This window comes from Mercurialis annua, linkage group LG2, assembly GCF_937616625.2.
Source record: "Mercurialis annua linkage group LG2, ddMerAnnu1.2, whole genome shotgun sequence".
Classification (NCBI taxonomy): Eukaryota; Viridiplantae; Streptophyta; class Magnoliopsida; order Malpighiales; family Euphorbiaceae; genus Mercurialis; species Mercurialis annua.
The window spans coordinates 8,352,761-8,374,517 of record NC_065571.1 but is presented as its reverse complement, the minus strand read 5'-3'; the positions used below and the strand labels follow the sequence as shown (position 1 = coordinate 8,374,517).

Genomic DNA, 21,757 nt, shown 5'->3' with positions numbered 1-21,757 from the left:
CTTATTTAATTCTGATTTTTTTCTTCTTCAGAAAGTAGGTATTAGTGTAGTTCTAATTTGATGTACCAAAAGAAGTAGATACCAAAGAGGTTTTACGTGCTGAAATTGATCAAAAACATTCTTCTAATGGGAAGATTAAGGTGAGAAAGTGCATTAAGACTAATTGATTTCAAATTTAGGCATCAATTTTAAAATAAATTAAATTATATTTTTAATGTTTATTCTTTTTCTTTTTCATTTTATATGGTGCTTTCTCAAGTTGTTGATGATTTATTTTTTAACAATGAAAATAATTTTCTATCAATATCAACCGAACAAGAACCAAAATTTTGTTCGCATATCACCTTACAAAATTAAAATCAAAATTACATAACTGCTCTAACATCATAAGAATCTCATTATTCGATGTCTAACAAAAGACTCACCAAAACTTCATGAAATACCAACAAACAAACCTTTCGATATAGAAAGGATAACAAATCTTTCGATATAAAAAGGATAACAAAACTTTCAAAAAATAAAGACAATCACCATAACAAAACGTATCAAAAATAAAAAAAAAAATATAACCTCTATACAATTTCATCTTCACATAACATGAATGAGTGATAAGCGCAAATGAGGTGATTTCTCACTGAAAATATTGCACAGTCATATATTTAATTTGTACATAATCGAATATTCATCATCTTCTAAGTTGTAACATAATAATTTTTGTTCTTGATTTGTCATTGATCATCCGCTCTATTTCTTGAACTGAATTGCATCGAGTCATTCATTGCGTTTCATTGGAATATAATATTTTATATTTAAATGAACCAATACTCAATAACTTAATACGTGAACTTTTGAATTAATGGAATATGTATTAGAAAAAGAATTACTATATTAATAGATGTTCTAAATTTAAGACATTGAAAAAATTAATGAGGACAATACATTCTTTTTGTAGGGATAAGGGTCAGTTACATCTCAGTTTAGATTATAATTTTATTTGGACCGATAAATTTTTCAAGTGAGGTGGTTTAAAATATCTTATAGAATTTTAATTGGTCATTATATCATTAGAATTTAAATAGAGCTGGTGCTACACCCTATAATATGAATTTTAAACGAAAATATAGTTACAAATTTATTTTTATGAGCTATGGTGGAAGAAACGAAAATGAAGGGATTTTTAATGAAAATTATTCTAAATAGAGAATTAAATAAAAAAGAAGTCATTTAAAAATATATGAATAATTGAAATGCAGGATCCCTATTGTAGTTTTCAATCTATAAGAATAAAAAAATAATTAGAGCTCAATTTCTCATCTTTCATGACCTTGTAATTTGTAAAAGCGTGAGCTTTAAATAGGTGAAAAAATTTACATGGACCTAGTAGTCCACTTCTTACAAAATCAAGGACTTAAGCTTAATTTGTTTAAACGACACCGTTTCTTTTATCACCCCTCCAAGTATCCTTTCAATTAGCTTCCTCACCTCCACAAAGTTTCTGGAGCATTCCAAACCTAACCTCTTTAACAAAATTACTTTACAATATCACCCTTCTAAAACCTCACTTACACTCATAAATTCCTCAATTACAGGGGTAAATTCGTCAATAAAATTGTTCTAAACTAAAACCCTTTCTTTTCATTTCTTTCTCACCAAGCACTGCTTTGCTTCTTATATTTCCTTTCATTTTTCTTTCTACAATTACTTCTCTCAATATACCCACTTTGCCCTTCAGCTATGTCAATGTCTAGAGTAGCTTTATCACGCGTCTCAAGGAGCGTGGGTCGACGCTCCCCCCTCCTCCTCCTCTCTCCGTCGCAGAAACTACAGCAATCGCCCATCTTCTCCAATCAAATCGACTCTCTGGTTCATTTAAATCCTAACCAGGTAAGCTTTTGACACAAAAAACGGTTCAATTTCTGCAGTTTGTTTTACCAGGGTTTTACTAGGGTTTAAGGATTTTAACTGAAATACCTTCATTTTGAGCAGGGTTTCCATAAGAATTTATTGATTGTTTAACTCAATGGTTTGAGTTTCGGTTAGGGATTTCGGAGAATGAATTCGTAAACATAGTTATAAGGCTTAATTCCTTAAAAAAACCCCACCTTGTATTTTTTTTTCGTTTATACCCTGACCTTGTAAAAACACCATTTGTACCCAATTTTGAGTTTTTATGTTTCATCTCTACCAAAAAGTATTAAATTGTACTCTTTTCATTTGAAAAAGAGTTTAAAACAATCCTTCATTTTTAACTTATATATTAATTAGATATTAATATTATTAATAGTACAAAAATACCATTGCTTCAAAAAAATTAAAAATAATAATAATTTTTTTTAATTTTTTAATAAAATATTTTCGAATTTTTTTAATTTTTTATTTATTATTTTTTTTAAATTATTTTAAAAAATATTTCCGACAAAAAAATTTAAAATAATAATAAATTTTTTAATTTTTTCATTATTTTATAAAATTAAAAAAATTAATTAATTATTTGGATGTATTTGATTATTTTTTAAGTTTAAGGGTTTATTTGTATATTTAAAAATAGAAAAAAATATGTTTTAAACTCTTTTGCAAATGAAAAAAGTACAATTTAATACTTTTGGGTAGGGATGAAACATAAAAACCCAAAATTGGGTACAAATTGTGTTTTTACAAGGTCAGGGTATAAACGAAGAAAAAGTGCAAGGTGGGGGTTTTTTAAGGAATTAAGCCTAGTTATAATTAAGAATTCAAAAAAGCATACGAATTTATGAGATTTTGTGTAATAAGCTATGCTGTTTTGTAGATTACACTCCAATTTATAGGATTAGCTACAAGATTTAGAACCGAATCGTATGGTTACTTTTATGAGGGTTTAACTTGGGAGTATAATTGAATTTTTCTCGAGTCAGTAGGCGGAGAGCCCTTAAGCTAGTTTTGCGCGTATATGCATTACAGAAACACTTGCCCTCATGATGAAATTTGATTACCTCTTCATAATAAAGTTGATTACGTTAAGCTAGTTTTGCGCATATATGCATTACAGCAACACTTGCCTTTTTAAAAAATTAGATTACCTCTTCAAAAGTTTAAGTTGAAGACAATTGTCTTCTTTTGCAGTTTGTTGCAGGCCAGGTCTCTTTATTTCATCATTCAGCCTTTAGTTCTTCCCCATTTCAACGATTTGGATTTGCTTCATCTGCTTCCCCTGAGGCTAACGAAAAGGAGGGGGGCACTGCGGAGAAAAATGGCGACGCCTCAAATGCTGAATCAGAAAAATCAAATGGAGAATCAAAGCTTTCTGATCGGCCGGAAGATTCTACTTCTGGTGAGACCAAAAAGTCAGGTTTTACTTCTGAATCCCAATCAAACATGTCTCAATCTGGCAGAAGAAGAAGAGGTAGTAAACGAATTGCATTTTCTGATTCAGATTCAGATGCTGAGGAGGATCTATCTATGGATGATTTGGTGAAACTTGTGGCTGAAAAGGAAGAGCTTCTGAAGCTGAAGCACAAAGAAGTTGAAAAAATGCAAGATAAAGTTCTTAGGACATATGCAGAAATGGAGAATGTCATGGAAAGAACAAAACGTGAAGCGGAAAACACTAAAAAGTTTTCCATACAGGTACTTTACCAATATTTTTCTTTCATGTATAGCTGTGGGCTCATTATAGAAGTTCATTGTTCATTTTCTTGTATATGGAAATTGTACCGTGTATGAAAATCTCTCTGGATATGGTGCAGAATTTTGCAAAGAACCTACTTGATGTTGCTGACAATCTAGGAAGAGCTTCTTCAGTTGTCAAAGAAAGTTTCTCAAAAATTGATACATCTACCGACTCCGCTGGGGCAGTTCCGCTCCTTAAAACACTTTTGGAGGGAGTTGAAATGACCGAAAAACAGCTTGCAGACGTAATCATCTCTTAATATTTTACCAATTGTCACCAAGCTGAGATCTGTTACGCTATGCAGCTTGCTTTATTGCTGAGAAGTTACATGCTATTTTTGATTTCAGGTGTTTAGGAAATTTGGAATTGAAAAATATGTGCCTGTAGATGAGCCCTTTGATCCACATAAGCATAATGCAGTATTCCAGGTACCGGATTCTTCTAAGCCTCCTGGGACAGTTGCAGCAGTTTTAAAGGTATCGTGCCACTAACCTTAAATAATTCTTATCTACCCAACATTTTTATCAATTTGAACGAATGAAACTTGTCAGCTCTTGTTTTTAAAGGAGAAGAAAAAAAACTTCTACACTAGAGCTGTTAAGGATGGGGGTGATTCTTAATATTGTATAGCAGTTCTTGTAATTGTTGTTTTAATTATTGTACATCTTAAATGTGCATGTATACCCGTGAATTCACCATTGCAAGTCAATGGATTGGAATGTTATTGACTCAGCTTTCTAACTGCATTTTAAACTGCTTCATTGTTGTGTTATCAACTGCAGGCAGGATATGTTCTTCATGAACGTGTTATTCGACCAGCTGAAGTTGGCGTAACTGCAGAAGTAGAGAATGATACAGAATCAAATTCAAACAATTAGATCTGTTTAAAGACAAGGGTATAGATTTTGCAAGTTTTGCATTTTTCAAGAAACAAGAAAAAAGGGAATGTAATGTCGTCTTCCCAGAGTAGCCTATTACGATCTTAAATTTTTTTGTCCTCGATATTTTAATACTTATCGGCCATAAATTATGCTGCCGACTGAGCATTACTTTTTAGCTTATGATACAAGTTTCATGTTGCCAGGCATGGATTTGTAGGACACAACTTCATGATATAATTTGGTTTTTGCTGGCGAACTTTTGCTTGTTTTGTTGGAAAACCAGAAACATTGTTGTATGTTTTGCTGAAGAACCTAACCATGGTCTCATAACTGTAAGATTGCCATTATTTATGAAGTTCAATCTCAAATTGGCCATATTTATCTAAGAGCATCTCCATTACCATTGGGATTAATCAAGTCCTAAAGTTCTATACTCAATTGAACTAAACTTCTAAAATAAAATTAGATTGAACTCGAGTCGAAATTTGAATTTAGAATCAAATTTAACAGTGTTTCGACTCGTTCATTCACGCCACCCCTAGTGGTAAACATCACAAGTTAACAACTATGTACAATCCCAATAACTAACCTAAAACATTCATCAATAAACTCCACCGGAGTCTACTACCATCAATTACAAATTACAAATCACAATTACAGTAAGAAGCAATGATGCTCCTCCTACAATAGAGTACTAAGGATATTTAAGCATGATGACTCTAATAATAGAGCTGTTTGATGTCAACTGGGTGTCCAAAAGCCACCTGAACTTGATTTCTTAACTTGACCACCATTACTCTCATCAGCAGAATCATGGTCATTATTATGGCCTTTCAAGCACAACCCCAGATCCAAATTACTCATGTTTGAATCCTGCAACACAGATAATCCACTCATCAGCTCAGCGAGTTTGATCAGACAATTTGAAATTTAATTTCTTAAACATGATTTCTCCATTTCATTTTCATAACGAGAAAAATTATTACTCTTACGGGAAATTCTTATGAGAACATATCATCAAACAGTAATCAATTGCCAAGGTAGTAAGGTAAAAAAAGGGCAAATCGGAAAACTATGCCAACAATCAAATGGATGTAAAACGAAGGATAAATTCTTTATTAGAAGAGCTAAATCGAATCAATGGGAAAAGGATACTAAGAGAATCATAGAAACTTTCTTTTCTATAACAAATTAGGAGATACATTACAAATCAAGAACTATTACATTATGTTGCCAAGAGTAGGAGAGAGAATGCACCAAATCTTGAACAATTGTGCACATGAAAAAAAAAACTGTCAATTTATTTCACTCGATCCGATTCCATGTAATTTTCTACCAAGACAAACATAAAAAGAGATAGACACTCCCATATTTCGACACACAAAAGAATTCCTTGCATCAGCATGTAAAATAAAAATAAAAAGAAGTAAAATCTTGAACAAATCTACTGACGATGATTAAACTAGTATTTTTCTCATCAAATCCAAAGAAAATACTAACTCTCCAGTATTAAGCAGAACTGTGCAAGTTTAAAGAAACTTCATGATCAGAACATAAAACCATCCCATGAAAAAGATAAACAACTAGAAAGCCAGAAATAAAAAAACATAGGATTATTTACGTATAAATTCACCACCAATACACGTTTTAGTCACATTTTACAAAAATTGATAAATATGTCAACCAACTACAATTTCTTGGTAAATTGAATATTGAATGAGAATTCGGTGAAAATTGATGATTTGGAAGCCGGATTTGCACGTTGACAGGTTAATGACGTGGCCAACTCCGGTTTTCGCATCATCAGCTGTGAATTTATGCATAAATAATTCAACAAAATAATACGAACAGTTAAAATAACTGAAACCTGATTTTCAGTCTTCGTCTCAGAGTCACTATCATTCTTGGGAGTTTCCATTGGAGTCAATTGGTTAGTTACACCTTCATTACTTTCATTCTCATCCTTTTTAGCCGCTTTTCTCTTCTCTTCTAGTACACCAATCTTTGCTCAAGAACCAAAAAAAAAAATCAAAATCAAAATCATGCTCAATCGAACCAGTTAACCAAACCCAACTCACTTAACCCAAATCAAAACCTACCCATTTACTCAAAACCAAGACTTTACTAACTTCACATATAGAAACCCTAAGCAACCAACAAAGACCAAAATTTTACACACTCACCGGAGTGTAACGGAACTTCCGTTTCGGAGGCTCCTCAGGGGAAGCTGAGTTATCTACTCCGGCAGCGGCGGTGGAGGCGGAAGAGGAGAGAGGGGTCCACCGGCAAAGGACGAGACGAGAGTTGCTACTGCTGCTGTTGTTGTTGAAGCGGCTGTTAGAGTGAGAATTGTGGCGGTTACCGGTGGTAGAAGTGGTGGGACTTACGTGGACCCACTTCTTCTTCCATTTTCTCACCGGACCGTTGAACACGGTGGTTGCTGATGGGCCGTAACGAGACGACGAGCGGCCCAATCTGGAGCCTACGCCTTCCATAGTTTTGTTCTGTTGGTTCTTTTACCGTCTCGCTCCGAGAACCCGTTATCTCGGTTTTTTATGGGCTCTGATTTTTTAAAAGAAGGACCTCTGTCTTTTTATACTGCGTTTTATGTTTATACAACTACGTCGTTTTATATGTTCCTTCGCGCTCGTTTTTATCTGTTTCTACAAATTACCAATGCCGTTTTTAATATTATACTAGTAACTTTCAAATTTGATAAATCTACCCAAATTCATTTTAAATGGTATTTAATTATATTGTTTTAAATAATAAAATATTATTACAATCAGTTGCAGTCAAATGGTATAGGTGTTTGATAACAATTTACTAGATCGTTAGTTCAATTTTTTTCACAAATGTTGACCTTCTTCAATTATTAAAAAAAAAAATTCCTACATCAGATAAAAAAGTAATCATTAAAATACTAGTTATATATTTAGAAATTATGTAAAAAAAATTGAAAAGATGAATAAAAATTAGTTTTTAACCCATTTAATTAATTATTTTTATAATGTTTGTGTTTGTGTAAATCACTTATTTGACGGAGGAAGTACTATTATTTTTAACAATGAAAAAAAATAAAATGAAAAGTGAAAATGAAATTCTACTCAAAGAAAAACTGAAAAATAAAAATAAAAATAAATGAATTGAAGTAGAAGCTAAGATAATTAATTTTAAAAGAAGAGGGACATAAAGTAAAGTTGTGTAAACATTTAGGAGCCTTTCTGTAATTTTGTGAAGATAGTTCTATCAATTTTGTAAGTTCCATACTTCCAGTTCCATTACCATATCCATATATTTCCGTTGATAACCAGTTTTTACTTCAGACAAAAATGGAGCTTTGTATAAGGTTGAGAACAGGCCTTCTAAATTCCAAACACCAAACCCCTCAATTTCTTCAAAATCCATCACTTTTTTCTATTAATCTTAAACCCCATTTCTTACAATTCGATACCAGTTCATTAAATTCTCAGAAAATTTCGTTAATTTCCCGCCAAACCCATAATCCAACGGTTGTCTGTGCTCGTAAATCTGCGTCACCGTCTCCGTCAACTTCTCTGGACTACGGACCCGAAAAAGATAAGCTTCCAGCTGACATTAAAGTCACTGAGTCTCCAGAACCCAATTCAAGAGTCAGTAAATTTTTCACATTTCATTAATTTGAAGTTATGAATGTTCAATTCTTGAGGTTTTTGTATTATTTTTTTGTGCAGTTGAGGTTGTCTGTTGAGGTTCCTTCGGCTGTATGCGATCAATGTTACGGAAGGGTGATGAAAGAATTCATGAAGGAAGCTAAGGTAAGTTCAATTTAAGCAATTTTCTTTTTGGAAAATGTAATGGTGTGCTGTTGTTTGGTTATTTATGTTGGTAAAGATTAGGAAAAAGACGAATGATTTCGTAAAAGTTTGTTTGGGATTGCAGGTTCCTGGATTTCGACCTGGGAAGAATGTTCCGGAGAGTATTCTTGTAGGTTATGTTGGCAAGGAAAATATTCATAAGGCTACTGTTGAATCTGTATTGAAGAGGACACTTCCACATGCCATGAATTCGGTATGTTCAAGTTGTTGCTTACTTAGATTATAAGTTCTTATGTTTTAGAAGGAGTTGAAATTTGGTTCCGTATGTATGCGTAAGTTTTAAGCAGAAGCTCCAAAATTGCTCCATGAGCATTAAATGATCAATGAACAATCCCGGATGGACATGTTTATGCATTTTGTAGTAAATTGCCTTTGAATTTTAGGAATCGATTTATGCCTAACGCATAACATGGCGCATTAATTGTCAAAAAGTTTGTTTTGAAGCTTGAACATTTTTTTAGTCCATCTAATCTACTGCAGTTTCTTTCATTACTGTTCTTCCCTGCAATAAATCGAAAATATACCTCTCTTATTTCACCAGATGCTGCATTGTGGAAGTATTACGTCAAATTTATGCATTTTACTAGAGAACTATCATCTTATTGCTATTGGTCTTCTGTTTCTTAGGTGACTGGAAGGGCTTTGAGGGACTCAGTTCGCATAGCAACCAGATTCTCTGAAATGGAGAAGACTTATTCTTCTCTCAACATTCTCAGGTTTTTTCTATCTTCTACTTACCCAATTATATATACTTCGGGTAGATTTGAAAAATACATACTGTTAAAGTAAAAGGTATTATTTAAGGAGTTGGAAGGTATGTGTTACTAAATTGCAATCCATACGATTTATGGAACTGCTCTTTGAAAGGACTTATGGTCCAGGTACGACGTTATTGTTGATGTGGTTCCTGAAGTCAAATGGGTCCCGGATAATGGATACAAAAACCTGAAGATTGTTGTTGAAATAGATAGTGATATTGACGCACAGATCGCTTCTGAAAAAGAATTAAGGCGCCGACATAAAGCCCTCAGTGCCCTGAAAGTCGTAACTGACAGAGGACTACAGGTGAAAAATGTTTAAGTTCTATTTTCTACTTTTCTCTTCAATTTCAAAATTTGATGGGTTTAAAGCTTCATGGCAATGTTATTTCCTTAAAAAGAACTTGGATGGAGTAAATCCAAAAAGAATTGAGTTGTAATATTTATCTAAGCGCGCACTCTATTGTGACAGCTTTCACAGGCTTGTCTAAACAATATGCTGTGAATATGTTTGATAGATAATCAACAGCATGTACACTGTTCTTTTTCGAGTGTTGTTTTGCACTAAAAGAATGAAGAGGAAGTTATGCATTTCTAATGCCAAATTTTATAATCCTGGCTCTCTCTGAAAATGCTTTTCATTTATAACCTTGATACAATGTATTAGACTATTAATCATAATTATAGCTAATGTCTAGAATTTATATGTACAAATTTGTGGTAATTGAAATAATATTTGGCATATTGAACTCCATTGCATAAAAGAATCTCACTTGATAAATTCTCGGTGTGTTTGTCTTCTGGGAAGAAGTTTATACGTCAGTAACTAGTAAAACTTATAACTTTGTAGTGGTACATAGTGAATAGGCTACAAAAATTAGTGCCAATTATGCCAAATGATTGATGACTAATCCAATCAATAATTAGTCTTTTTCGATAAACTTTCATTTTAATTAGTGGTCAGAACTGAACCTTTTTTAGGCTCTAATATCATATGAGTACCTTGAAATCTGAAGGTTGCGTTTATTTTTACCTTCCCTGTTTGTTACATTAGGCTGACAATTTATATTAAAACTTCCACAGGTTGGCGATGTTGTTGTGATTGATATTTCAGCTACAAAGTCTGATGATAAATCAAGTGTTCAAAATATCCCAGATGCAGAGAGTAAAGGTTTGGCAATATATGCTTGATCTTATGTTATATAGTCATTTCTATACATTTTGGAATTCCTAGAAACATATCATACCCATAATTGATGTGAAACTGTCGAAAATTGAAAATGCGTAAATTGATGGATTTCTCCTATTATATTGTCTGCTAGTCCTTGACTTGAAGTTTTAGAAAATTCAGGGATCTGGCCAGGAATGATGCCATGATGGTATAACTGTTTTATATAGCTCTGCTGTATTTAGCCTTCTAATTCCCATATTGTATTATGCTGATGCAATTTTAAATATTTTTTAAGAATATTTAATAACGAGTAGAAGTTCCTAGTTTATTGACAATTCAATCCCAATGCCATTTCTGTGCAGGTTTTCACTTCGATACAGAGGATGGGGATACAGTACTCCCTGGTTTTCGTGATTCTTTAATTGGAATTCAACGAGGTGAAACAAAGTCGTTCCCGCTTGTGTTTCCTGAATCATGGAGCCAAAAAAATCTTCGGGGTGTTCATGCTCAGTTTACTGTGAGTCACCATCTGTAATTCTGTATTAATTTAATTTCCATGCCTTATTTTATTTTTTTGAATTTTTATTCAATTTCTGGAGCAAGTACCTCCCTAGCCGGCTAGTCATCTTGTTCTTTTACTTTGTTTGACTTTAAAGCTTGCTTCAACGTTCTATTTTGCATCTAAATTGCAAATTTACATGTAAGTTAACAGCTTTCAGAATCATCAGAAAGAAGGATATTTAGAAACTGTTTTCACAAAAACCCAAGATTTTTCCTTTTATTCTGCTGAAATAAATGCCTGCTTGCTTCAGACTGTATTTTATATGTTCATGACTTGCATTTTCCATTTCAGGTTCAATGCAATGAACTATTTTACAGAGTTATGCCCGAATTGGACGACTCCCTTGCTGACAAACTATTCCCTGGGTGCACCACTTTACAGCAGGTAATCCTTACATAAAATCTTTTAGTGTACATACTTACGCGTTGGATTCATCTCAATTCAACTCATCAAGAACCTGCTTTTAAATTCTAGGTCAAGGAATCACTGTTGCAGATATGCTTAGATGCGGAGAAAGCAGCAAAAGACCAGGCAACTGATAATGCAATTCTTGAACAGCTTTGCAAGGTTACAATTATTCTCGGAAGTGGCAATTCCTAGAATTAGTTAATCTCCCGATTTTTAGATCTTGTGCCAGCTGGGGATTGTTTTTTCTACAATCTCACATAAGGCTTTCTTAATCATTATTAGCAATGTGCTGTATGGACCATTGGCGTGATCGTTGGTTGTCTCTACATAGATTTTCCATTCTGCTCCAGAATTCGAGTTTTTGATGTATTAATGTTTCAACTTGTTTTCAGATGGTGGAGGTTGACATTCCTAAATCCATGTTTGAAGAACAAGGTAGACAGCTTTATGGAGCTAGACTTCTCCAAATCCAGGTTGATTCCTTGATTTTCGAGTTTATTTTTTGTGGACTGATATGGCTGCTAGTCTCTGTGGGTATGCACATTTGCATAGCACTAATTCTATCTGCATTCCTCTGGTGCAGGCAAATATGAAACTGAACGAGCAACAGCTGGCAACTCTATCTGGTCCGACGGCTGTTAATGAGTACCTAGAAAACCAAAAGGAGAACATTTCAAAAGTGATAAAACAAAATCTGGCAGTTGGAGACATATTCAGACGTGAAAATCTTCAGGTATAGATGTTCACTTATCATGCGTTTTGGATCAAATGAATTCCACAAAATTTTGTGGAATTTATATGTAAATGAATATAATTGTGTTTGATTTATTCAGACATTCATGTCGTAATTATTTTTAAGTTTGGTAAAATGGGTCGTGTTTATGTGAATTCATTTCCAAATGAATTGAATTTTAAACTAGAATTGAACCAAATAAAGGGTTAACATATTCTCTCTTATTACAATCTGATATGTGATAAAATTTGCTCACCTTGTGGTACTTTATGGTCCCATAACGAGGTTATTGTTTGATTCAGTTGTTACCATTATGAGCTGTTATTTGAAATTTAACAGTTGACAGTAGCTTTTCCACAGTTGTCTTTTGAATGTTTTATTTCAACTTTTCAACTGTTTGATAAGCTCTCAATGCATTTGTTTTCGCATTTTAATGCAGTTCTCAACGGAGGAACTTGTCAAAGAAGTTGAGAACTCGGTTGCTGAATTCAAACGCCACAAACAAGAATACGACGAGGCGAACGTGAAGGATCAGGTTAGTACAGTTGCAAATTCATTAACTTTCCATATTTTGACCATTTCTTTGTCTTTGCAATGAGCCCTCCAGGCAACTCTCAGACTGTCTTAACTGTTATAGTATCTTGGAAATATATTTTAGAGTAAGTGCTGCACTCATGGAGAGTGGAAGGCCATTCAGTTTAGCTTTACTTTTCATTTGTAAGGGAGGAGTTCATCCTAATTAGACCTGTTTAATAGACCGAGCACCCGCCATGGATAAGTAATTTTACTATCAATCCCGCCCAGTTCAACCCACATTAGCCATATTTTTACGGATGGATTTGAATTTTTATTTTTCATTAAAATCCCACGGAAACTCGAAAAGATCTATTCGATCCGCATAGATTCAATTTAAAAGGCCAAATTTGGGGACCGGAATCGAACTTGCATCTAAAAGAGTCGGAGCTGGTTAGACCTGGCCCGAACCCGCCTAAGTTTGGCTCATAATCAAATATTCGTTTTACACATTTTATCTCCCAATCAACTCTTGCCATGGAACTTCTGATGAGGAATTTGTGTACTCTTGATAGGTGCAAGAGATACTAGAGGGAGCAAAGGTGCTTGAATGGTTGCGCGAGCATTCGGAAATTCAACATATAACCAGGTGAGATATGAAGGCATACTCCGTACTACTACCACAAACGGTTATGTAGAAGAAGCATTATAGAGTTTTCGATTCTCAAAATTTTGATTCCTAGGCTAACAATTGTGGAGAATGAGAGTGTAAACTTTGTATTTCTATAGGGAAGAAGTGCAGGTTTTACATTAAAAACATTTCATAGAACTGAAGCTACCAAATTTTCAAATACATTATCAATAAGCTCAAGAAAATAACAAAAAATTGTTATTTGCTTCCTAACATTGAATTTTTTTAATAATTGAAATGAAAAAAGTACTAATTTTTTTAAAATACAAAAAAAATAAAAAAATCGACAGATGATAGTAATTTAATCAATATAACAAGAAAAGAAACCAAAGTCAATATTTTTCATTTTCTTTTTGACATGATAATTATAGTACAGTCGACTTGAGTACATTTCTTCACAAAAAGTAGTCATATGAAGGGACGGGGAAATCCCAGCTGAGCTAATAATTTACAAAGGTTGGAATATTTGACAGCATATAACTGGAAAATGTTGGCTAAACAACAAATCAAGAACACTCAATTGAAGAAAACATAAAAAGTTCCTACCTAATCTTCCCCCCATCACCTGTTTCTACTCGGTTGATGTTCACAAGAAACACGACATTACACCATAAGCTGTAGCGAGCGGGATAAACAATCGTCTTATAGAACTTCAATTTAGTCCCCATTGTCTCTCTCTGAAAATCTGCCCTAATTTCGTATATAAAGCTTGCTGTTCCTCCAGAGTAAGGCTTCCCATTATCTACACAAGAAATTTTGAGATAATTTTTTTCATGCCAGGTGGCAAGCAAATTTCTTTTGCGTCATCTCTTAATTCAAGCCTAAAATAAGTAACAAAGGACATGGTTTTAGGCCTACCTGATCCATAATCATATCAACTGAATAGTCTTGTGGAACAATGAATGACTGATGATAGATATAGGCAAAAACCGCCATTATCATCTGCAGTAAGCAATTTGACACGAGAAATAAAACTGTTAAAACTCTATTGTCCGAGGAGTATAAATAACAGAGAGATTAAAGGCATATGCAATATAAAACGAAAAGATGAAAGACTATCGAAGAATTGCAGCAGTTTACCTGACAGTCCATTCTATCGGTAAAACCTCCATGTCCAGGTATGCTATCCCCAAAATCCTAAGTTTGAGGAAGAGACAAAAGAGAGAGATTGAACGTTAGCATTCGGAAAAGTTAAAGAAATATCCACATAGCTATTGACCAGCTTATTACCTTGACCTTAAAAGCTCTCTTGAAACCACTAGCAAAGAAGCCCCCAAAAGGTGCTATAATTGAGGCAAATAAACCCAAACATAAAGCATGCCATTGCACCGGCAAAATCGATAACTCTTTCCAAGGAAACTGCAAGCACATCCATCAAATTTTAAACTCTAATTAGAGAAATAAAACAATATGCTGTATTCAAACATTTCAAGCATACAGAATAATCCAGGTTAACATATAGTTAAGAGTGCAAGTGCACTTCAATGAGAAATCTAACATTGAACCATTCATAGATACAGGAAACAAGAATGAAGCACAAATTTGTGCTCGACCAAAATTAACAAAGGATTGTTGGCTTGGAATTGTTTCATTCAGTCTGTCAAACCAAACAGAAGCGAGGATGCTTTGAACTAAATATTTTTGAAAGTGATAAACTATCTACATGTTAGAAAAAAATTATCGTATGCATAAAAGAGTCATGTCATTCACACTTGTTATAAAACATGGTTAAGAATCTTGAAATTATCTACATTGATCTTTTCACTCACCCAATCAGGCACCCATCCTGGTAAGGAATAATGCTCCGGTGTAAATAGTGGACCAGGATCGCACTGAAGCCACCCTGTTGATAAGTCCTGCAAGGTTCCAACCATATTAGAAACATATGAAATAGCCTAAGAAAATTTCATAAAACAGCAGTAATTTTCTCTTGAGTGATTTACCTTCCTTGGACATGTCAGCCACTGGAAACGCCCCAGTATGTTTGCTAACTGATTGGCATACGATAGAAATAAATTAAATCGTTAGATGTGGTAAGAATTGTAAAAGGTAAATAATTTAACAATTTTATCAAATTACTAGTTTTTTGCAACTGGGAAATAGTGAAGTTAGCAACTTAGCATATTCGAACTAGCTGGTATTACAGAATCAGCTCAGTTTCTCTGGAAATTTACATTATACAAAATATCATAATATTTCAACCAAACAACAGAAAATAAACACAAAAACATACTCCCTACTGCTCAAATCCTTTATTAGCCTAATAACATTGCTCTGAAGCCAAAAAATGACATAAATTTTTGTAGAGAATTGTAATCAAGCCACTAGTACAGCTATAGCTAGCATACTTTATGATTACTTATTAGTTATCACTAACAATATTATTGTCCGATTCTTTAACAGTGTACCAACCGTCAATTGAGGAATGGATGATGCTTACCACAAATGCTGAAATCATTGTTGCAACTGATGCTCCAATGAAACCCTCCCATGTTTTCTTTGGAGATAACTTAATCAAAGGCGTTTTCCCGAAAAAGAAACCAAAGAAATAGGCAGCAATATCATTGATAGCAATAAGAGATGCTGGTAGAAGAAACCTGCATATGCATCACGAGTTCTCAAACATTATGGAAGTTCAAGAAAGATAACTGGAGGAAGAAAGAACTAGCATTGTATCAGTTAACTACAAATGGATAAGTAGATCGAACTGCTGTATAACTGGTGTTCAGAATCAAAAGGAGAAATGAGATACCTTTATATCTAAATAATCTTTGAAACACTCAGATTCGATAGATTCACTCCCTTGCAATTAAGAATTATACTAATGGTATTCATTTTAAGTACTTTTCAATTTAATTGAAAGACTGCCAATTTGAGCCATTACATGTAGCAGGTAAGAGAATAATGAATACTCGGGCAATATAGATTTCGTATCAACTAGCTAAACATGACAATGTAGGATTACAATAAAACTCGTGTTACCAGAATATCCCTTCAAAAATGTTGGCTACAGTGAAAGCAGACTGCGTAAATACTATAATCAAAATCATATGCGTCCAAGCATATTGGCTGAATTGATACTTGTACATCTTCTTCTTCAACGTAAGAATGAACCACATAAAACCTGACAGATCAAAGACAGCATATTTTATTTAACCATTGCAACATCAAGAATGATCTCTCTGAATACCAAGGAGGTACATACAACATTAATAAATACTGGAATAAGAACTGAGGTGGTAAATTCTCAAACCTGCAATATACAAAAAGTAGCAAATAGCCATCTGATACTTAACCAAGCCACCAACAAGCTTGTATAAGAATTTATCTGAAGTTACTGTGTTGACAAGTCGTTGACTGATTATACGGCCATACACAAAAAGCATTGCTGTGAAAAAGAAGTGCCTGCAACAAACAAACAAACAAAAAAACTGCTACATTGTGGTCACATAGACATATCAATAAAATTCATGTTGTCAAAAATGATGCTACGCCTACACTTTCACTTTCATTTTGTTCAACGCCAAATTAAGTAAAACATGCGCGTCTCACCAATTCAAAAGCCTAAAACCAGGAAGACGCCTATCTTCATGAGCTCTTCTGAGAAGATGGAATAGCTCTTTTGCCATAAATATCTGGATAACAACAACCGCTGCCCAAATGTAAAGATGCCCCATGTAAAGACTGAGCAGAAATCCCCCAAGCATCCATAAAGACGAGTGAGCTCGGATTAACATTGATTTGTATTTATCTCGGTCATTAGTGAGCAAGTAATTGCCATTCGATCTGCTCGTCTCATTAGGAACCTGCATATCCCCAAAAACAATGTATAAAAATCACAAGATATCTCTACATATAGCACGGATGCGCATACGGAAAAACGAGACACTTGAACACTAATACGACGAAACAATGTTATTTACTATTTTAAGATTTTCTATGTTAAAAGTGAAGTTTCCTGTCCGAAACGCCAAATTTCCGGAACATTTACAATACGGAAAATGTAAGATTGAATGAAGTGTCTATGCTACTCAGTTTACAATAAAACAAATAAACACTAATAACACATCAGAAATCTTCTCATCAGAACAAAACAGCCAACTACGCAATTAAATACTTGATTAACTCTAACCTAAATTTCATCAGAGAATTCCTGAAAACTGAAAATTACCTCATTAGAACGCCGGCGATGGCGAACTCTAGGCGTTGACGGTGAGCTTGTATTATGCTCCTGCTTGTGTATAGACATGGCTACCTACATATAATTACTGCCCACACAAATCAAAAATTAAAACTAATCCTGTAACAAGAAAATTGAAATAATTACATCTCAAGAAAATATATGAACAATGCCAAGTTGTATAAGCTTACATGTGTATGAGATTTTCTTTTAATTTTCATGAAAATAAAATAAAATATTCGAATCTGCATAGATAACTTTTAATTTCGGTTTGTGTTTATCTCTCACCTATTCATCAACCAAACAGAATGCTAATTGTGTATTAGCCTCTTAACTTTTTTAAAATATACAAACTCACTGTTTGAACTTTGTATTTTACCAAAATCAATTGTTCTTCTTCTTATAGTGTTAATATTCTATTTTAATATTTTCAAATATAGTTTTATATAGTAAAATTTTAATTAAGTTTTATATTATTCAATTTTTTTGGTTGACAATGATAAATATTTCATTAATCAAAATAAAAGTACAAGTCAAAGATTATATAAAAAATATATTTAAGAAGTATAAAAGAAAGAAATTTAATTAAATAATTAAAAAAAATATTTATTTTTCAATCGAGTTGATATAGTTCTATGAGTATGTAATCTAATAATTTGTTCACTTTATTTAATGGTTATTTTAAACCATTAATCAACTTTTTAATCTTTAAATAAATATATCAATGTATTTATACAGAAAGTACTTGATAATATTATTGATTCTATAAATGAAAATATATCATCTATAAAGAAAAGTTTTTGAAAAATCGTAAATAAAAACATAATTGAGATAAAATTTATATTTATCAAAATAATTTAAATTTAATAGTAATAAAACCGTCATCGATCAATAAAAAATCCGAAATAATAATATGGTGATATAAAAGAAAAAAATGGACAAAAGAAGAAGAAAGGAAGCAGCTATTTTTATTTTATTTTTTTAGAGCAATTTGTCAAAAGTATCATAATCATACAAGTTTTAAAATTAAGTGACTAATTTGTACAGAAAAATAGTTCATAATCCAATTGGAGGATTTTAAAAAGTAAAGATATCCAATAAAATAAGTGAAAAGATGAATACAATAGTAAACTCCTGCTGCAGTACCCTTTACTGCCACGTGGAAGACGAAAGAAAATGCAAGAAAATCGATTTAGATTGAAGAAAAATAGAGAATTCACCTCGTGAATACGGTAAAAATATGAGGAAATTACACCATATGTCTCAATATCTATAAAAGTATACGTTAGCGACTCAAAAAAAAATTATATGCAGAAATCTCTCATTTTATTTTACATCTTTTCATTTATACCTCAAAATATTTACAAGCCAATTTTACCCCTCATCAAGATAAGGGAATAGGTGGCGGTTGGACCAAAAATGGTCTGACCAGTTGGGGAATGGTCTAACCGATCAGGGGATGGTGGTCGGACTGGCGGTCAACGGCGTCGGACTGGCGGTCAACGGCGTCGGACCGGCGGTCAACGGCGTCGGACCGGCGGTCAACGGCGTCGGACCGGCGGTCAACGGCGTCGGACCGGCGGTCAACGGCGTCGGACCGGCGGTCAACGGCGTCGGACCGGCGGTCAACGGCGTCGGACCGGCGGTCAACGGCGTCGGACCGGCGGTCAACGGCGTCGGACCGGCGGTCAACGGCGTCGGACCGGCGGTCAACGGCGTCGGACCGGCGGTCAACGGCGTCGGACCGGCGGTCAACGGCGTCGGACCGGCGGTCAACGGCGGTCGGCGGCGGCGGTCGGCGGTCAACAGTGGTCAATGGTCGGCGGTCAACAGTGGTCAATCGGTCAACTGTTGTGGTCAAATATTAAAAGAATTAAATAAAATGGCAATTTGCTCTTAGTGTGGTTTGAACCCATGACCTTCCTCCCTTTGGCTAAGAGTCTAACCACTAAGGCAAACCTTATTTGTTGTATCTGTTTACTCTTTATTATATATACAAATACTCCATAATAATTATGAAAGTGCATGTAAACTAAATCTAAACCTCTTGTAAACTTGTTGTCAACCTGAAATAAATTATATATAATTTTAAAATAACTTTTTTGTAATATACTTACTATAAATTATTATTTTTAACGCTAAATATACAAATGCAGATTATATTATAATATATATTTTAAAAGATTTATAAATTTTTATCAATTTTTTTTATTTTCTTTCAATTTTTTAAATTTAATAAAACTTTTCTTTTATAATTTGACTGGTTTTAAAGATAAATTAAATATCAATCGAAAATCAACTACAAATAAACTGACAATCAACCACATATCAACTAATTGTCAACCAAATATCAATAATATTTCCTTTTCCTTCCCCGGTACATTTCAAAACAATTATTACTATTTTTTTCTTTTTAATATCGACTAACGTCGGTTTCTACTGTTTTAACGGTTTTGCTTGAATATGTTGAAACTCTTATTTTATAATTTTTTAAATTTTAAATATTAAACAAATGTCAACAACAGATCAACCAAAAATCAACTGCATATCAACTGTAAATCAACCGAATGTCAACCAAATATTTTTATTATCTTTGACAACATTTATTTATTTAAATATTAGTTATTGTAATTTATTATCAATTACATATAAATTTGATCTTTACATGTAAAATGTCAACCGCGGTTGTATGTTTATAAAAGTGGTCAAATTTTAAAAAAAATAAATAAAAATCATTTTGCTCTCAATGGAATTCGAACCCATTTCAAAACAATTATTACTATTTTCCCCTTCTTAATGTTGGGAAACGTTTACTTCTAATGTTTTGACGGTTTTACTTTAATCAGTTGAATCACTTATTTAAAAAAAATTAAATTTAAAAGTCAAATAAATGTCAACAATAGATAAATCAAATGTCAACTTAAAATCAACTAAATGTCAACTTAAATCAACTAAATGTCAACCATAAATCAACCGAATGTCAACTAAATATTTATATTATCTTCGACGAAATTTATTTATTTAGATATTATATATTTATATATGTTATCAATTACATATAAATTTGAAATCACATTAAATTTATCTTTACATGTATAAAGTTAACCATGGAGTCGCTCGACATTTGGTAAAACATTTAAAAAGTAGAATAAAATATCATTTTGCTTTGGTGGAATTGGAATTCAAAACTTCTTCCGTGACACAATTCAAAACTATTATTACTATTTTTAATATTGATAAGTTACGATTTATACTGTTTTGAAGAGTTCCCGTAAATTTGTTGAAGCCATTATTTTATAATTTTATCAAATTTTAAACATCAACTAAATGTCAACTAAAATCAACTAAATGTCAACCGTAAATCAAACATATGTCAACCGCAAATCAACTAAATATCAGCCGTAAATCAATCTAATGTCAACCGAAGATCAACCAAATATTTCCATTATCTTTAATAAAATTTATTTATTTTAAATATTAACTAGTGAATTTTGTTATCAATTTCATATAAATTTGAAATCAAATTAAATTTAACATCTAGATGTAACATATCAAATCAAATTTATAATTATTTTTTTATTTCTTAATGCTGACAAGTGACAATTTTTACTGTTTTGAAGAGTTCGCTTAAATTTGTTAAAGTCATTATTTTATAATTTTACCAAATTTTAAAGATAAATTAAATGTCAACTAAAATCAACTAAACGTCAACCGTAAATTAACTAAATGTCAACTGCAAACCAACTAAATGTCAACCGCAAATCAACCAAATATTTTCATTATCTTTATTGAAATTTATTTATTTAAATATTAATTACTGAAATTTGTTATCAATTCCATATAAATTTGAAATCAAATTAAATTTAACATCTACATGTAATATATCAAATCAAATTTAATATCTACATGTAAATGATGAACCAAATTTCAATAAAAATCAGTTGAATGTCAACCAAAATTCAATTTAATGTCATCTGAAGATCAACCAAATGTATTTTATAAGGGTGTGTATATATTTTATATATAGTGAAAGCTAAAAACATCCGGAGGTGGCCATCGGCTGCCTAGAGGGGTCGCCGGAAGTTAGATGGATGTGTCCGGAGTGTGAATGGTGACTGATCGGAGGGTCGGCGGAAGTTACCCGGAGGTGGCTATGGCCGGAGGGTCAACAGAAGGTTGCCGGAGGATGGATGGTGGCTGCCTGGAGTAATCCAAATGTATCTGAAGGGTCGCCAGAAAACTGCCCGGAAAGTTGCCGGAAAACTGACCGGAAGGGTCGCCAGAAAACTGTCCGGAAGGGTCGCCAGAAAGCTGCCCGGAAAGCTGCCCGGAAAATTGATGGAAAGTCGCCGGA

At 33.1% G+C, this 21,757-nt stretch overlaps 5 protein-coding genes across 6 annotated transcripts; 2 read left to right on the top strand and 3 right to left on the bottom strand.

Annotated features, from left to right (window-relative positions):
- The first annotated feature begins 1,500 nt into the window (after positions 1-1,500).
- Positions 1,501-4,916, top strand: LOC126669052 (grpE protein homolog 2, mitochondrial). Of its 2 annotated transcripts, none has more exons than XM_050362355.2 (6): positions 1,501-1,884; positions 3,103-3,328; positions 3,413-3,606; positions 3,726-3,893; positions 3,997-4,125; positions 4,432-4,916. In XM_050362355.2, the coding sequence occupies exons 1-6, from the start codon at positions 1,735-1,737 to the stop codon at positions 4,525-4,527; spliced, it is 963 nt and encodes a 320-aa protein (XP_050218312.1). In that variant the 5' UTR covers positions 1,501-1,734; the 3' UTR covers positions 4,528-4,916. The 2 variants fall into 2 exon arrangements, with proteins under 2 accessions (XP_050218312.1, XP_050218313.1); XM_050362356.2 differs by having other exon boundaries at positions 1,502-1,884; positions 3,103-3,310.
- A 76-nt stretch (positions 4,917-4,992) lies between these two features.
- Positions 4,993-7,105, bottom strand: LOC126669053 (uncharacterized). Its single transcript, XM_050362357.2, has 3 exons — positions 6,714-7,105; positions 6,398-6,532; positions 4,993-5,403 (listed from the first exon to the last, which is right to left on the bottom strand). Exons 1-3 carry the CDS (start codon positions 7,023-7,025, stop codon positions 5,272-5,274), a joined length of 579 nt encoding a protein of 192 aa, XP_050218314.1. The 5' UTR covers positions 7,026-7,105; the 3' UTR covers positions 4,993-5,271.
- Positions 7,106-7,819: 714 nt separating this feature from the next.
- Positions 7,820-13,436, top strand: LOC126669898 (trigger factor-like protein TIG, Chloroplastic). The gene is made up of 13 exons (XM_050363537.2): positions 7,820-8,162; positions 8,244-8,327; positions 8,452-8,580; positions 9,015-9,103; positions 9,269-9,452; positions 10,229-10,316; positions 10,679-10,833; positions 11,170-11,262; positions 11,353-11,445; positions 11,679-11,759; positions 11,870-12,019; positions 12,459-12,554; positions 13,108-13,436. The coding sequence occupies exons 1-13, from the start codon at positions 7,863-7,865 to the stop codon at positions 13,183-13,185; spliced, it is 1,620 nt and encodes a 539-aa protein (XP_050219494.1). The 5' UTR covers positions 7,820-7,862; the 3' UTR covers positions 13,186-13,436.
- A 109-nt stretch (positions 13,437-13,545) lies between these two features.
- LOC126670244 (phosphatidate cytidylyltransferase 1) lies at positions 13,546-17,709 on the bottom strand. The gene is made up of 12 exons (XM_050363927.2): positions 17,595-17,709; positions 17,395-17,491; positions 16,776-17,029; positions 16,477-16,628; positions 16,206-16,347; positions 15,664-15,820; positions 15,167-15,214; positions 14,993-15,079; positions 14,454-14,582; positions 14,304-14,360; positions 14,082-14,165; positions 13,546-13,965 (listed from the first exon to the last, which is right to left on the bottom strand). Exons 2-12 carry the CDS (start codon positions 17,470-17,472, stop codon positions 13,876-13,878), a joined length of 1,278 nt encoding a protein of 425 aa, XP_050219884.1. The 5' UTR covers positions 17,473-17,491; positions 17,595-17,709; the 3' UTR covers positions 13,546-13,875.
- A 1,138-nt stretch (positions 17,710-18,847) lies between these two features.
- LOC126668116 (uncharacterized) lies at positions 18,848-19,319 on the bottom strand. Its single transcript, XM_050361331.1, has 2 exons — positions 19,316-19,319; positions 18,848-19,251 (listed from the first exon to the last, which is right to left on the bottom strand). Exons 1-2 carry the CDS (start codon positions 19,317-19,319, stop codon positions 18,848-18,850), a joined length of 408 nt encoding a protein of 135 aa, XP_050217288.1.
- Between the last annotated feature and the right edge of the window lie 2,438 nt (positions 19,320-21,757).

Bases quoted from the DNA above. Each gene is read 5' to 3' on its own strand.
- LOC126670244 (XM_050363927.2), bottom strand. From the start codon at position 17,472: ATGTCTATACACAAGCAGGAGCATAATACAAGCTCACCGTCAACGCCT. The intron at 16,348-16,476 runs GTTTGAGAATTT...TTGATCTGTCAG, and splicing joins CTACTTTTTGTATATTGCAG to GTTTTATGTGGTTCATTCTT. The intron at 15,821-16,205 runs GTAACACGAGTT...ATGCATATGCAG, and splicing joins ATTTTTGAAGGGATATTCTG to GTTTCTTCTACCAGCATCTC.
- LOC126669898 (XM_050363537.2), top strand. From the start codon at position 7,863: ATGGAGCTTTGTATAAGGTTGAGAACAGGCCTTCTAAATTCCAAACAC. The intron at 10,834-11,169 runs GTGAGTCACCAT...TTTCCATTTCAG, and splicing joins GTGTTCATGCTCAGTTTACT to GTTCAATGCAATGAACTATT. The intron at 11,760-11,869 runs GTTGATTCCTTG...CCTCTGGTGCAG, and splicing joins CTAGACTTCTCCAAATCCAG to GCAAATATGAAACTGAACGA.
- LOC126669053 (XM_050362357.2), bottom strand. From the start codon at position 7,025: ATGGAAGGCGTAGGCTCCAGATTGGGCCGCTCGTCGTCTCGTTACGGC. The intron at 6,533-6,713 runs GTGAGTGTGTAA...TCTTGAGCAAAG, and splicing joins GGAAGTTCCGTTACACTCCG to ATTGGTGTACTAGAAGAGAA. The intron at 5,404-6,397 runs GTTTCAGTTATT...TCTGTGTTGCAG, and splicing joins AGACGAAGACTGAAAATCAG to GATTCAAACATGAGTAATTT.
- LOC126669052 (XM_050362355.2), top strand. From the start codon at position 1,735: ATGTCAATGTCTAGAGTAGCTTTATCACGCGTCTCAAGGAGCGTGGGT. The intron at 3,894-3,996 runs GTAATCATCTCT...TTTTGATTTCAG, and splicing joins CCGAAAAACAGCTTGCAGAC to GTGTTTAGGAAATTTGGAAT. The intron at 4,126-4,431 runs GTATCGTGCCAC...TATCAACTGCAG, and splicing joins CAGTTGCAGCAGTTTTAAAG to GCAGGATATGTTCTTCATGA.